This window comes from Colletes latitarsis, chromosome 1 (assembly GCF_051014445.1).
Source record: "Colletes latitarsis isolate SP2378_abdomen chromosome 1, iyColLati1, whole genome shotgun sequence".
Taxonomy (NCBI): Eukaryota; Metazoa; Arthropoda; class Insecta; order Hymenoptera; family Colletidae; genus Colletes; species Colletes latitarsis.
The window spans coordinates 49,752,132-49,768,221 of NC_135134.1; the positions used below are offsets into that span (position 1 = coordinate 49,752,132).

At 41.3% G+C, this 16,090-nt stretch overlaps 1 protein-coding gene across 1 annotated transcript in view; it reads left to right on the forward strand.

Annotated features, from left to right (window-relative positions):
* The window catches only part of LOC143343644 (uncharacterized), a 114,996-nt gene that overhangs the window by 30,530 nt on the left and 68,376 nt on the right, over positions 1-16,090 (forward strand). Inside the window, exons 3-4 of the mRNA XM_076768745.1 lie at positions 5,759-5,861; positions 8,722-8,968. Of these exons, the coding sequence (XP_076624860.1) occupies positions 5,759-5,861; positions 8,722-8,968 (350 nt within the window). The remainder of the gene's footprint in view (positions 1-5,758; positions 5,862-8,721; positions 8,969-16,090) is intronic.

Sequence of the window (16,090 nt, forward strand, 5' to 3'; positions counted from 1 at the left end):
ATCGAACCCGATACTTTCATAAAACCGGGGGACCCTTACTCACGCTCCAGTTCTGAAGTCCGCGCAAAATTTGTTGCACTCCGATTGGAACGGTTCCAAGTTAAAGGCTACCTGACTTCTCAACCGGAATATCGCGATGTTCTGTTCATGCCGAAATAATTTTTCCGCGGCGGTGGGAAAGATCGTCGCGACAACGTGAAACGTTACCTCCCTCACCGACGTTTCTCTCGAAACACGCAAATTACGCTGCTTCGGGTCACTTCGACACTCGTTAAATATAGTTTATTTCGTTAATATCTTGACTCGAATCCTTTGGAATTATAAAAGATAAGAAACTTTTCGCGAGTTCCGTTTTCGTTTTACTTTTTTTTTTGCACTGTCGTTTAGAAACGATTAGTGCCGCTAACAAGGACGATTTTCCCTTCTCGCATAATGCTATTTTAAGGGAAAGAATTTGAATATTCAAGTCGTTGGCAACGACGATGTGTATCTCGAGCGTTCGTTGCATGCGTCTCACGCGATTCGTCGAAAGTGTTCAAGTTTGTTCGGCTCCGAACGCGCGTCTATTTATTATTCAAAGTTTAAATTGTCCTATTTATCATTCAACGATTTCTCACTTTCGTGCGATGCGCTATCTCGTTCGAGCGGTTTACATCGGCCGGAAACATTCCTCTTTTCTTTTTCTTTTCTGTTTTTTTTTTTATCTCAACGCGAAACAATCCGCCTGGCACGGGACGAAAATCAACCGTTCGCTATTCGCGTAGAGTCGCGGTTTCTAGCGTTGCATTATTTACCGCGATATAAATTCCACGTGACAAGAGCGGCCTTTTATATAAAATGTTTAACGTTTAAACTTTCCAGATCGCGGTAATTTCCCGTTACGTTTCTCGACGGTTCGCCTGGCGTTGTTTCACGGCATCCCGCCGTGACGGACAAAAGCCTTGAGACTTTCAGTGACTTTGCATTCATATTCCGCGTCTTTTTGTGTACCGCAAACGACGAGCCGGCACGTGTGCCGTCGTTGCTGGCTACAGCCACGAGAATCATTATTTTCCGCGAACGTCACGCGCGGAAGATCGACTACGGGATTCAACGTTTATATAGCTCGCGTTCTCTCATTGTACACGCGTCACGGTTTAAAAAGACGCAAATTTCCGTCGCATGTCGGGAATCGTGACGGCAGGCTACGTTGGATTAATGTTTCATCTCGAGACGTCACTGGTATCAGCTCGTATCATAAGTCTTTGCGTGTCTAAGTTTAAGCAAATTGAATCTCGAGAATAATGGATATTCAGACGTTGCTGCCTGATACCGTTACAGGGTTTAAGAAACACGTGTAATTTACATTTTATAAACTGGGATGTTTCGCGCGTTAACAATCCCAAATTACGCGCGTTGCAAAAATATTTTGTCCTGGCTAGGCAGAGGTTTTCAAAAGATTGACTTTGACCATTTTTTACTCTTTCGTCGTAACCTACTCAACGTGAGGAGCAAAAGTTTCGATAGAATAACTCTCAGGAAAGTTGTTCCAGTCGCTAATAATTCTTTAATCATCCTACATTTTGCACGATGTTCCTCCTATAATAAAATTAAAAGAGATAGGAAACTGTTTAGCGAGAATCGATTCCAAGACCTGTGATTTGCAAGTCTTGCAATTATCTGACTTGGTTGTTGCAACTTCCGTAACGTGTACTTATACTTATAGTACGCGAAGAGCTATGTAACTTTAATTGTTTATATGTTTAAAACTACCAACTATGCTTGATATTGCAAACATATTATGAGAGAAGTTGAGGTTCTTTCCCTTGGACAAAAGCGTGTTCGAATCATACCGTTTGGCATTAAACAGAGTTTTCGAAATTAATCGCGAATATTTCTCGAAGTGTAATGACTATAGTTTGAATTGATAAATTGAACCTAAGTGCTCCGGTGATTCTGTTTGATCTACAACGTGCCCAAACGCCCCTATAAAGTTCGTTGCCACTTTATCGTCCCCCTGGAAGACTTCAGCGCTTCCCAGGTGGGCGCTGACGCCCACATCGGGCGACGCTGGTTTATATTGATTCCTAAGCGCCCTGAAATGTCAGTACTTGCACATTTCCAAGTCATATTTGTCGACTCCCACACACTGTGAAATGTTTGTACTAAGACCCACTAATTCGGATTTAACGCGTTTATTTTGATACCCCCGCAGATCTGAAAACCACCTAGTAGTTGTTATATGCTTCGAAACGTTCCGATCGTCACGAATATTTCAATTGCTGACGCGTTGCGACATTTCACAAATTTATAACCTATGATATAAAAATTTTAATAGATTGTAGAGGTCAAAATAAGACGAAAATCGAGGATACTAATTTGTTGATTGAGGCTTTCTTAAAAAGTTATAGAGATATTTCCAGCCACACGGTATATTTACGGTAAAGAATTTTTTTCTCGAAAGTACGTAGGATTTCGGAGGTATATGTATCCACCAAAAATGATTGTAATTGACCCTTGCAACCGAAAATAATTTTTTTAGAATGATTTGAGAATTTTTTTCTTCGCCGAAAAATTTCAGGCAAACATGTCAGCGTATGGTCAGACATTACATTTTCGGTAAGGAATTTTTTTCTCGGAAGTGCGTAGGATTTCGGTGGTATGTCTATTCACCAAAAATGATTGTAATTGACCCTCGCAACCGAAAATAATTTTGTTAGAACGATTTGAAATTTTTTAATAACTTTTTAACGAAGCCTCAATCAACAAATTGATATTCTTGATTTTCGTTTTATTTTAGCCTCTAGAATCTCCCATTAAAATTTTTCCCAGGAATGGCTCTACACCCTGTATAGATCCAGAGATCATAATTATACTCGCTGAATTTTCTGAGGTTTTGTCCGGTCTGATCGATTCAACATTGTTAATATTGGGTTCCATGAAATCGGAGCGGTATCAAGTTCCACGAACGTAAGCTTGTCTTTTCTGAAATCATAGAAAATACCATGGGCTTCTCTAATGTAACGGTTTTTAATTTCAATCGCGTTAGTTGCATTTCGCGTCGTTTATCGCGACAGATTGGCCGCTATGAGGCTTTAGCACGTTCAACGTTTGTATTGCGTTGTTCGTTCCAGTAGTGTGGATGGATTAAAAAGATATTAAAATATACGCGTATTTGAACGACGAATTTTAAGTACGTTTTTCACGTTTACTAGACCGAATTACCGGAGTTTACGGACGCATAAATGAGAAACTGTTCGGGAAATCGCGAGGACAGGCAATACGTCACGCGAGTCAAGCTGAAGCGTTCTTTATACGCAACAACGCGAAACTGCAGCATGATTTCAGAGGAAACAAGGCTGTAACGAGTATTTCAATTGTTCGAACAAACGACAGCGTTTCGTAATCGTCATTAACTTGTCCGAGGGACGTTACATTAACTGCAATTAAATATTCATCGATAATGGAAATTGTTCCGCTCCTTCGAACGGTTGGAAAATTTTCCAGGATCAGAATTGGATTTTCCCAAGTGCTTAAAATTCACATTGGAATAATTCTTACCTTCGACGTATTGCAATTCTCTCAATTACCTTCATTTCGTTCTAATGATCTCTTTTATCGCAAAATCTTCCATTCTCTTCGATTCGAGTTACTTTTTCTACGTCGAATTCGCGAATCATTTCCGGCATTCCTGATTTCTGAAACATACAGAGTCTCGTTCGTAGATCTTTTTCGCGTGTGATCGATAGTTTGCGGACGGAATAATGGTACACTCGTGCATGGACAACGCAGGCGAAGGCTCACAGAATTTTACGGTTCGTCTGCTTTCTAGACGCTTTCTAGACGCACAGATGGGTCGAAAGACTGTCCGTATCCTTCGTAAATTGAGAAACGATGGCTGGTTCCTCGAGGAAGGTTTATATGTGTGTATACCTGCCTCTTATCGATTCGACGACGTCGGCTTATAAATGTTTTCCGACGACATAAGTTGTTAGACGGGTTAAGCTTTGAGAGGTTATCGGACAATATTCCTCCAGACGCTAGTAGTTCATTTCTGTGTAATTATATGCAGAAGAACGCTTCAAAGTGCACGAAGTTTCCATAAATAACATTTAATTGTCCGTGGAGTAACGCAGTGCTATACAGACGTCGTTTTATTTCATTTTTATAACGAACATAAACGTTTCGTTGGCGGGGTAATATTTTATTATTAACTGTAGTTTGCTTAACCTTGCCTGGGTATTACGTTCTTCTGTTTATCCGCTTGATCTTATAACCTATGCATATTTTTCCTTATATAGGGTGTTCGGTCACCTCTGAGAAAAATTTTAATGAGGGATTCTAGAGGCCAAAATAAGACGAAAATCAAGAATACCAATTTGTTGATGGTGGCTTCGTTAAACAGTTATTAATGATTAAAGTTTCGACCGTACTGAATTTTTTTCTCGAAACTGAGTAGAATTTCGGGGGTATGTGTATTCACCAAAAATGATTGTAGTTGACCCCCACAGCCGAAAATAATTTTTTCAGAACGATTTGAAATTTTTTAATTTAATTTTTTAATAACTTACTAACTCACTAACGAAGCCTCAGTCAAGAAATTGATATTCTTGATTTTCGTCTTATTTTGGGCCCCGGAATCTCCCATTAAAATTTTTCCCAGGGGTGGCCGAACACCCTGCATGCTTGGTTTTTCCAATTTATAGAATGAGGAAATAATTTCTATCGAATTAGTATCTGGAATCAGAATATTTCTATTTTATGATTATTTGGGATCCGTATTTTTGACGTGTAAACTGGAGTTCAACATATTTTTTAATTAAAACTGTAAATACCAGGATACAAGGGAAATGTTCAAATGGTTATTCTCTTGTTTTCGTGTACACGAAGTATTAATCAATATTTCAATATTTATAAAGTGTTTATTGTAGCAAATGCAGTAATTAACTTTCATAAAAATGATGTGAAATATTTTACAATTAAATATTTTACAATTAAATTTTATTAAATAATAAAAAGTAAAAGTGGAAAAAGCGATTCAAAAATCATAATAAAACAAAAAAAAAATATACAAATATAATTCATCAGTCGTGAGAAACCAGTTACGCGATTGTTCAACATTGAAGTCGATTTCCTCGTTTTTGACAATCGTGGTCCTGTGACCTTTCGTTATTTTAATCTCGCTTCGCGTAGTACGTTGAATAATGTTATAAACTTTATTTGGAATTTATCCGCGCCGAGGGGGGTTGAAAAGTCAGTGAATTAAACGTTTCGTTCCGCTAACAAAGACTAACGTTTCACGTTGCCATTAACGCGTAATTATTTGAAAATCGTTTCCGCGTAGGGTAATTTATTAATGGAATAATCATTTTCAAATTACGTTGTAACGGGCAGGCCCGCGACCGAAGTTTTCAACCTACGCTTCGGCCTACGCGGAAGGACGCGTTGAAAAACTGTCGAGCGACGCGACCGGGCCGAGCAACATTTAATTTATCGAGCGCACGGAATAAAATCCCAGTTTATCCGGTCGTAAATAATTTTTGCCCGCCGCCGCGATAACTTGACGCGGTCCTCGCGGTCGACCGTAGCGCGGAGTATTTGTCAACGTCGACGTTTCCATTTTCGCGGGACAGGTTCCTTTTACGACCTAGCGCGTGGCTGGTGTCCCTTCGACCGATCAATCGAAGTCGAACGACGATCGAGATCGCCAGGAATCGCCAGGCGTCGGTTCGCGTCATGGAGCCCCGATTAAAAAAAAAAAAAAAACACCGATTTTCAGCGGAACAGTTCAACTCCTACGTAACGCTGAAGCTGCAGAACGTGAAGTCAACGACAGTCACTGTGAAAGGGGCCAATCCATGCTGGGAGCAAGACTTTCTTTTGTGAGTACTAACTTTCGATTGTCTAAATGTTTCTTTTTCGTGGACAATTCGAGGGGTTTAGGCGTTAAACGCTGTCACGATCGTTTAAAGGTGTTGTTCCTGTTTTTGAATTATCGAACATTTCCAACGCGTCATCCTTGTTGAAATCGGTGAATTATTTTTGTCGACGATCGTTGGGAAGGTTCCCGAGAGTTTTCCACGATCGATTGGATGGAAAAAGGGACTTGGATCGCGACGTAGGGAGCGAGCATTTCAATTTCGAATTTTAAATTTCGAATCGGAAGTTTGACGATCCACGGTACGTTCCCGACGGTTCCACGGTCCGCGAGAACTTTTTATCCAACTGGGTAATATCCGATGCTGAATAAAAATGATAAGGGCCGGCAGGAATTGTCGCCATCGGAGTGTGCGCGTTCGTTACCGAGTTTGCGTCAAGGCTCGTGGAACTCGGAGTTTCGCGATCGACTATCGAACCCCCTTAAGAGGTAATCCGATCCATAGCTGATATATAAATAGGTGCTTAGCCAGCACAATGGGATAGCGCGTTCACGATAGCGCGATTAGCTAATCGCGAGTTATGTTTCGCGTTTTAATCTTTTTCCCCCTCGCTCTCGTGATATTTTTCCCTTCGTTTATCGATTTCTCGGTTCCTTCCGGTCGACGAGGCGGATTCGTTTTCTTTTTTAACCGTGACCCGATATAATCGTGTGCTTAATAATGATTTTGTCGACCGGCCTTTTCGCGCTTTATCAATCCCTGGTGCTCGCGTCGCCCTGGACAGGGAAGTGTGTCGCGGTACGTGATTGGTTTATTTATAAAAAAGGGAGAGACGCAAACGCGTCGTTTTAGTATTTGTAGTCGTCTTTTTATTATTAGACAGATTTTTATATCCATATTTCCGCAGTTTCTTTATTCATGGGAGGATCGAGGGTCTTGAATGAAAGTTTATATAACGTATCTTTTTATATTAGTGTAGAGTGTCTCAGAATTAACAGACTGTACCGTTTAATTGCGCTCAAAGGAATCGAGTTTAATTTTAAAAATTATGAGGAAGAGAGAAATCTGTTTATCAGAGAGGGAGATTAACAGCTCTTCGGGGCAGATAAAGATTATGAAAATGCCAAATGAATTCGCGGCGACAAGTTGGTATCCCTGTAGCGAAAAGTTTTGACGCAGAATCCTTGGCTCGGTCGCGGGGAAAGCTTGCAATCGTGTCGTTTTCCCGTTCGTGGAAGACTTAGGATAGGTCACTAAAGACGAATGGGGTCTATCAAGTTGTGCCGAGTTATGCAACAGTCTGAACGTGATCCACATTTCCGGTGAAATACGAACCCAAACCGTACTAGGCGGATTCAACGAAAAGGAACGAGATAAATATCTTAACCCTTTCATTACAAAATTACTTAAATCCCACAGGGAAGAATTATTCGTCCGTATTTTCGCGCATATTGTAAGACGTATCGATTCGTAAATTCAACTGAAATATTTCAAGGATCGTAGTTTCGTAAATTTATATTTACAGTAATATTTATCACTCTATTTTAACATCATTTAACTGGCTGACGATAACACATTATATATTACTGTTTGGTTTCTAAATGTGGGCCAACTGTACGAAACTAGGAGTAGTTTATAATGCATATTCACAGATTTTTAAATATAGACCACAGTAATATTTTATTCAATAATTCTAAATACGTGGCCATACGACCACCAGTGGGAATGAAAGAGTCAAGGAAAACCAATTATTCACGGGTTCATCGAGGAACGTGAATAATTCACATAAATGTAAATGCTTGTGGTATGGATAAATAAATAACTTGGTAGCCTAGTATGTGCATACTATATTTTCACAGATAGGAAATCTGTATACGTTTTCTCAACTCGATTTTAAATCCACCATTTGAGTCTTAAGTCGTTAAGAATATAAGAATATATAAACTGTAAATGTTCGATGCAGAACGATTGTTAATAAATATTTGAATCTTGTCGATAGAGTTAGAGATAGTGTTAATAAATATTGTTAGGTTCTTGTTTCACGGTGGAAGGCGATTAATTTTATTCCCGGGCTACATTTTTAATCACACTCGAGCGTTTCCTTTATCGTAGGGAGAATAAGACCGCGTCAAGTGCTCGAGATGAAGAACACGCTATTGATCGAGCGTTGAAAATATATAAGGAGGACAATCGCGAGTCGCGGCGGTAGAAAATAGGAGAATTTTGGATCTTAGCTCTCGGAAATATCCCTACCGGCGCTGCTAAATCCTTACTTGCCAAGTTGCGAACCTTTAACCTACTTTTCCTTTGACGCTCGTCTACGTGTGTACGGGCCGCTTTTAAATCGTATTTATTTAACCAGTGACGAAATAGCTGCCTAAAAATAAGAATCCCGGGGATGTACCGATCAATTTCCCTCTATTTAGAGCACTCGCATCGGCTATGCAAATACTAAGAAACATATAGTCGAAGTTCCAACCAACTTTTACAAGTTAAAACTGTATCGCAGACAATTGTTTCTCTTTTGTTTTTCCTCGTGGACTATCAATTTCATCGATTTCAACAAGGTTTACGAACTGTTTTTGTATCATAAAAATTTTCATTGTCGACAAATATAATTTCATCATCTTTGTGCGTGTAGTTAAATTTAAATAGTCAATCTGAAAATTCTGAAATTCGGTAGAATTTATCTCGTCACCAAGTGTCACAATTTTGGGAATCGCTAAAAAGAAAATAAAAAATAAGGACCCTCGTGTATACAATATTGATTTACTTTAATATTTGCGTATTGTTCACTCGTTGTCGATAGTATTTTAACGTACGAGCTCATGTGAAATTAACCACGATTTCGTTTGTTATCTAGCGAAACGAACGACATGAATACGGGCCTTCTGGTCGAGGTCTGGTGCAAGGGTTTCCTATGGGATCGTTTCCTGGGCTACTACTACGTCCCATTATCAGAAGTGTCCTACATGAATGAGGTAACGTCTAAGCAGTCCTACAATACATCCGCCACGATATCGACAGGGAAACAAGAACAACGACACATATCCCCTGACAGCATGCGCGACACGAACAGCAATACACAGCCACCAGACATCACCAACACGGTACACTAATTGATACATGCACCTAACTAGAATTTCTGTCTTAGCGCGCAGCCTTTCGGATTAATTCTAATCATGCCCGTTCCTGCGCTGTCATGCTTCCAAACGCGGTGCAGTAAAATCTCGATTATCCGAGTCAACGTCGAGAGCGTTTCTATTATTTGGGAACGTCGATTAAGCAGCGTCCCGATATTCCGTACACGTGGCATTATTATCGCGATCAGATCAATCGTGTACGTTGACGACGAACACTGTGAACGCCCCTCGTACGTTGCTCGCAATGCGTGTAACGTTGAACCGAAGAAAGGAAGGGAAAAGTATTGGGGACTAAAATGATCAAGAATTTTGTTTACAGGCAACGTGACTTTCAGATTTTAATGGAATCCACAATATAGTTTTGGGATTGTGCAAATTTACTGGTTCGTTTGGAGATTTTGAACGAATCGAAACGATTTCATTTTTTTGTGCAATATTAAATCACAAAGAGTACTTGTTTTCATTAGAATCTGAGTATCAGCGACTTCCTTTTCAGAAACGTTAAGCAGCAGTTCTCGTGTTGGCGATTGATCCTGGATAACCGTGATTCCTATGATCCAAGACACATCGTACGAACGTGTCGCTTATTCCTAAGCAACTATTACCCAGATATCGTATCGCCTAACCGTTTCGAAGGAACAGTATCTCACAATCAATCCGGATCTAGCTCTAAGCAACTAGAAAGTGGAATCACGGCTGGAGGCAATCGCTTCTCCACTTTGCCGATAATACGATATGCTGGAGAGAAGCGGCGCTATAGTTCGACGAAAGAGTACAATTTCTTCCGTTAAGGAAGTTTCCTCGTGTCCCGATCGAAAGAAGTCGATTTCTTTTTATTTACATTTTCGACGGTTCACCGTGTGGTTTCGAAAGCACATCGTGAAAATGGCGACAAATCGAAGAAGTCACGAATGCGTGGGCGTTAACATGTTCGATGCAAAGGGGACATTCAATTTTTCGATCTGGAATGCACAGAGCACAGTTTCGAAGTAGCGATTTCAATCTTGGATTTGGTAAATAGATCTCACAGCTCCCTCGGAGAACGACAGTGTTTACTCGACTTTGCAGTGTTTACTGCTTAACTTTGGACACGAGGGGATTGTTTTTAAAGGAAGTTTAAAACGTCAGCTTCAAATGGAAGATCCAACGAGCGGTTTATACGAGGACGCGAGCTTGAAACCAATCGCCGCGTCGAAACGTCGCTGAATGTGCCGCGAACGGTTTATTCGCGCTAAGATGAAACTGTACGGCCACACCTCTTCCGTCATTATTTTTCCAACAATTTTCTCGTAAATGACGCGGGATCGCGCTCCATCGAGCGTGAACCTCGATTTTGTAAGAGAGGAAAAAAGTGTGGCGAAACAGGGGCGCGGAAAATGCGACATTGTGACGCGTTTAAGGAGGTAGAGGAGCCTGCAAGGCCGTAAAATATGGTACTTTTTAAGCTGCCACACGGGCCGCGGATTGTAAAATGATATCGTTTGTCTGTAACGAGCGTCTAGAAGAACGTTCGACGAACATTTCTACGCGTCGAGCGCCCAAAAGTATTAACAATCGACGTTCCGATCGATATTTTTTCAACCTCGTGTTCTCTTGACACGTTTAAACGGTTATTCCACTCTTGAAAATTATTAGAACGAAAACTTATAATTTTATACGACGTAAACACTAATTGCTTTTCCAGATTTTTGCTTTAGATCGTCGTCGTAATTAATGGCGCGATAAATCTACTTCCGAGGCTCAAATTGTCTTACCTTCGATGCACATTTCCTATAACGGGATATTTTCGCATTGGAAATAGACCGAGTATCGAATAACCAATAATATTAAATAGAACGAACGCATACATAAATTTTTATCGCTATTGTTACGCGTAGAATTTTCACGTGAAGTTATGCTACATTGTATAAACTGTACAGAGTATAAATTGCGTTCCAGTAAGGTCGCATGGAACATCGTAGATTATCAGATTAATGGCTTATATAAAAAAGAATGTATTTTACGTGTTGACGACGCGAGTCGTAAACGATAAGCGCCAACTGCACAGTTAAAAACTCGGCATGATCAAAAATTCGATAGGGAACGTAAAAATTATGTCGCAATTTTTCATCGAGTCGTTTCATGCAGCATATTATTGTCTTAACGTCTTTGCTACTCAAAAGCAAGAAAATATATATTGTTCGATAAGGCAAGGTGCTACTTTTAAAACCAACTTAAAATGCAACCCTAATAAAATTTTTATAATATACATTTTATAAGTCCGGTTATGACGGGATGTTTGAAATGTATTATTTGTTTAATCGACCCACAAACGTTGTCTTATCGTTCGGTAACAAATTGTTAGACTTTCGAAACTTATTTCTGCCCCCTCGAGGATGAGAAATGGTTCGAAACATTTCCTTTCCGAGTAATAAGCACATTTCGTCCGCGACAGTCTTGCGAGAGCGTCTAGAGAGACCGCAAAAGTTTGACCTCGCTACGATCATTGCACTTCCGTGGGATTTATATAACGTCAAGCAGACATGTTTGATCATTATAAAATATATCGCCAGTGTCTCCTACCGTCGTAAAGAAAACGACAATACATCTTATGTACCTAAACTTGGCCAGATACTTTCGTAGAATTCTATCGCAGTTAAAAAGTGTTTAGAACTTGGAAAGGAAGCCTTTTCAGACATCCTCAAGGTGAGTAGTATAGGGCAATTCATATAAAGTGATCGATGGACTTATTTCTGGACCTTGAAGAAATAGGAAAAACTATTTTGTTCGAAGGGTCAAGTTCATCTTTTTAACATACATTTTCTTATTAACTGTTAATTAATTCTACGCAGCGTGATACCTTTTATGGTCAAGATTTTTCAATAATTCTTCCGCGACCTCAGATTTACGATGGGTTCAAACGGTCGTAACGCAATCTCTTTCGTTCGCGCGAGTTAGTTTCGCAGAAGTGGCGTTCTCGATCGACGAAATATCACGCGTGGATCGAGTGGATCATCGAGACGCGGAATACCCGCGTATCGGCGCACGCGAAATGAAACTGAAACGAGTGTTTACACGCGGAACGAGCCCGAATCAATTGACGGCAGTTCTACGGCAGATGGAAGCGTGTAACGAGTTTTAGGTTAGCTTCCATGATGCCGTCGAATGCTCCGGATTGGTCTGTGCATCGGTCCAAGCCGGTCAATAACGCGATTACCGGGCGAACATCGTGTTTGTCTCCTCCGTGACCGCCGCGCCGACGAGGAAATAAAATGTAATATCTGGAAATTTCCGTCCGCGGAAGTCGTCGGTTTCCGCCTCGTTGGGAATTAATTTAATTGCCAGCGAAAAAGTTCCCCTCGATTGAACGCGAATCGTCTATCCGCGGGGAGGGCGTACGCAAATTATTTGATTAGCCAAATCGCGGATTTTCCTAACTCGGTTTTGTTTCTCGTTTCTCGATTATCCGCTCCCAATTTCCACGATGCTACGGCGGCGTAATATTTCTTGCTAATTCGGAGGATTAATAGTGCCGTCTTGGATGGAAGTGCACGCTGGAGTTGCACGTGCCGATGCAACGGTGCGTTTCGCGTCTTAATCGACGCAATCGATTCCCGTGGTAACTCTGGAACTCTGCCTCCTGAAATCAATTGACAATTAACAAGCGTAACGAGGGTCTACCGATTCGAATTTAATTTTGTTCTACGGTGTACGAGTAAGTTGTAAGAACAGCGACAGAGCGGCAGTTTGTACCACTTTATTCGATCTCCGATTCATCTTGTTACCCTTCGTCGCGATTAATTTGTCGTCGTAGTGATAACGACTAATCGCAAAAGCGGGACGTGTCACGCACGAGCGTTTGCTCCCTTTCGTAGGTACGTCGTACGTTTAAAATAATTACCTTCGACGGTCTGGAAAAAAGCCTTAAGGTTGCTCTTTTCGCGTAGGAAAAATCACGACGGCTTATCATGCTACTCACGAAACACGTACGAGCGATCCGTTTATTCGCTGCTCACGTTCGCACTCGTGCCGGAAACTCGGTAACTCGACAGCAAGTAGCTTTTCCCGGTCATCATAATCGATCTTAGATTTAAACTGGTCTCTGTTAATCGGCATTAACAGTTACTTTATATTTACAACGCAGGAGATCCACTCGAAGTGCGTGCTAACTTTGTTTATCAGTATTTCGAGCGTGGACTCATTTTGCTCTTGACATTTATAGAACAAATGTCAATTTTATTTTCCCAAGAAACTAACGACGAGATCACGCATAAGTAATTAAAATTATTTTACGAGCATACGAAAGTATGTATTAATATTATTTTTCCGTACAAATCTATGGATCACCTTAAGGGGTTAATGTCGAGCGAATCGATCGACCGTCGATCAGTACGTCGTTTCGCGACGCGTTCTCCGTGAAAAACGACTTCCTGCAGGCTCCTTTGCCGCAGCCATTTTCCGTCACCGAGAGTACCACGTTGGAAAATCGGTCGGCGAGCGAAGAACGATGAAAGTTTCGCGATGAACTAGAAGTCAAACTCGTAAAAGAACGAAACGTCTGCACGCAGAGGGACCCCTTTGCTGTCAAAGGAACTGCTCGCATTGTCCCCGGCGAATATCGAGGCCATTCATCCACGATCGATTTCGTATTCGAAGAGACGGGAGTTTTCGCGTAGGAACCTAAGGCCGAATAATTATCGTCGGAAAATTGTGAATACCGTGTCCGATGACGGCCTCGACGACTCGCGTTCCCGGCTCGGTCCGCGACGGATTTACAATTCATATTATGATAATTCACGCTATTAATAATTAACTCCCGGACGTTAATGCTGCTTGGTAACGTAATTTCACTTATCGTTCGCTCTGTCGGCTGTTCCTTCGTTCCGTAAGATACACGGTCCGGGGAAACTCGGTGATATCGATTTGCATACAAAGTTGCACGCTTCTTAAACGTCGAGCAACAAATTGGCTCTGCAACGCGATTTTTCACGACCCAAGGGCTGGATTCTCGCGCAAATAATTTGCAATTATAACATTTAAATAGACAAGAGATTTGGAGTATCTTAAGATATTTAAAATTGTTACGATCAAAGTGTTTAGTTCGTTTAATGAAAGTCTTTCGAGGAGCATGAATAATTTTTTAATATAGTTTCCTCGTTTACGTAGCCTCCGTTGAAGTCGTTTCACATGTAGTGAAAAAGGTCTGAAGATTTTTTTCCCCCCCCTCAACGACGTCGTTGAAACAAAAGGTGCGAAAGCTACGGCGAAATTAAGATCGGTTACCTCGGGAATCTTCAGGCTGTTCTCCGAGGTTCTTCAACCTCCAGAATATTTCCCTGGGAAGAATTTCGACCTAGGAATTTCCTTTATCTTCCATTCTTTCTTCATTTGTGAGATACGGTCCATTGCACTTTCATACGACGATGAAGGGGAATTCATGCTAATTAAATTGGACGGCTTCTTTATCTAGGAGAGACGAGGGTAAGAAACGAGGGCGTGACGACCGGCGCATCCTCCAAAGACTTTTTTCCCGTCATTTAAATTATCGCCACTATTTTAAGTTCGTTTCCTTTTGTCGTTCGAAATCTTTACACTCGCACGATCATTGTCTTCTCGAACCTTGGGGAATTACTTTGCTTGAAATACACCAAAATATATCGTAAAGTAAACAACTGCTTTACAGTGATTAAAGCTTTTGCTGTGATTGTGAAAACGAAAACATTACAAAAGCCTAAATAAGTAGTGAAATTATAGAGAATTTTGACCAGTGTCTAAGAGGCTTCTCGTATATAATACGTAACTACCCTTGTACGCATGATGTAATCAGACGATAATATTTGAAACTGGAAAGCACTTCAGGTTTATTTGTTTACAAATTCCTATAATAGATTTTATTAACACCGAGTCAAGAAAGATGGTAAAGTCTTAAAGCTTAAAAAATTGTATCCGATACGACTTTAAAAAATGACAAGATCTCCTCGAGCGCCCGGGAAATGCAATTAGTAAAAAAGTCGATTTCGTCCGGAACGAACACGGAACCCCGTCTTAATGCTATCAAAGTAATCGTGTGCCTGTACAACGTACCTTTGAATAGGACGTTGCATTTCGAGCCCGTGAATTCGAAATGGAGTTGCAACGAGCGAAGGCGGGGGCGACCAGACATCGCGACGAGAGGGAAGCGCGAACGCGTAAAAGAAAGAAAGTGAAAACTGAAAGGCCCTGTTTGTTTTTTCCGCACGAAGTGCACCAAGTGCATCTTATCTTTCGACGGAGGGTCGAACAAATTAAATTAGAGGGCAGCCTTACCTCGGATAGGGGTGCAATTCAGTCACGTGCGGGAGCAGCCCGCCCCCTTCTTTTATACACACTCGAATACTCGTGTCGCTGTTCGGGTTATCCCGTCGCAACCCTCTCGCACTGATTTGTCGTAATCTCCTTGTAAGCGTTCGAGGAAACGATAGACTATCGTTGCAACACGCATTTTATTGTCGACGTTGGCGCACCTTTTTCAAATTCGATGCATCCCTGACGATTCCAGGCACAAAAACGAGTTTTTTAATTAAAAGTAATCGCTTAATCTTGCTCACTCACAGCCAGGCGACACGGTTCGGAGCAAATTCAGACGACGCTTAGAAACAAACTTCGCCCCCGGTATTTTACGAACGTTAAACGTTTCCCTGTGTTAAACGTCCCGGCGATATACGCAATATTCGGCGTTACGAGCGCATTATGCCGGCCGTAAAATAAGAGAAACGTAGGAATTCGTTCGGCGTATCGAGGGAACTATAGCGCTCGTGGGAGTTCGGCATGGAAATTGCAAAAATGGTCAATAATGACGCCTCGGCGCGCGTGGGAGCGGAAGTACTTTGCCGCTGCGTTTACCAGAAACTTCGCGGAGCAATGGGACAAATTGAATTAAAGCGGTGGCGCGAACGTCTCACGTTTTAACCCTGCGTTCGCCCGCATTATGTTTTGTAACACTGCCACCGGCTGTCCGTCGCGCTCGCTAACAGATATTTTTCCGATAACTCGTATAAAATTGAAGCCGGAACGTTTAATTAACCCTTAACGGTCGAAAGGCCGCGCGTAGCGGCCATCACGGTCGCGCTA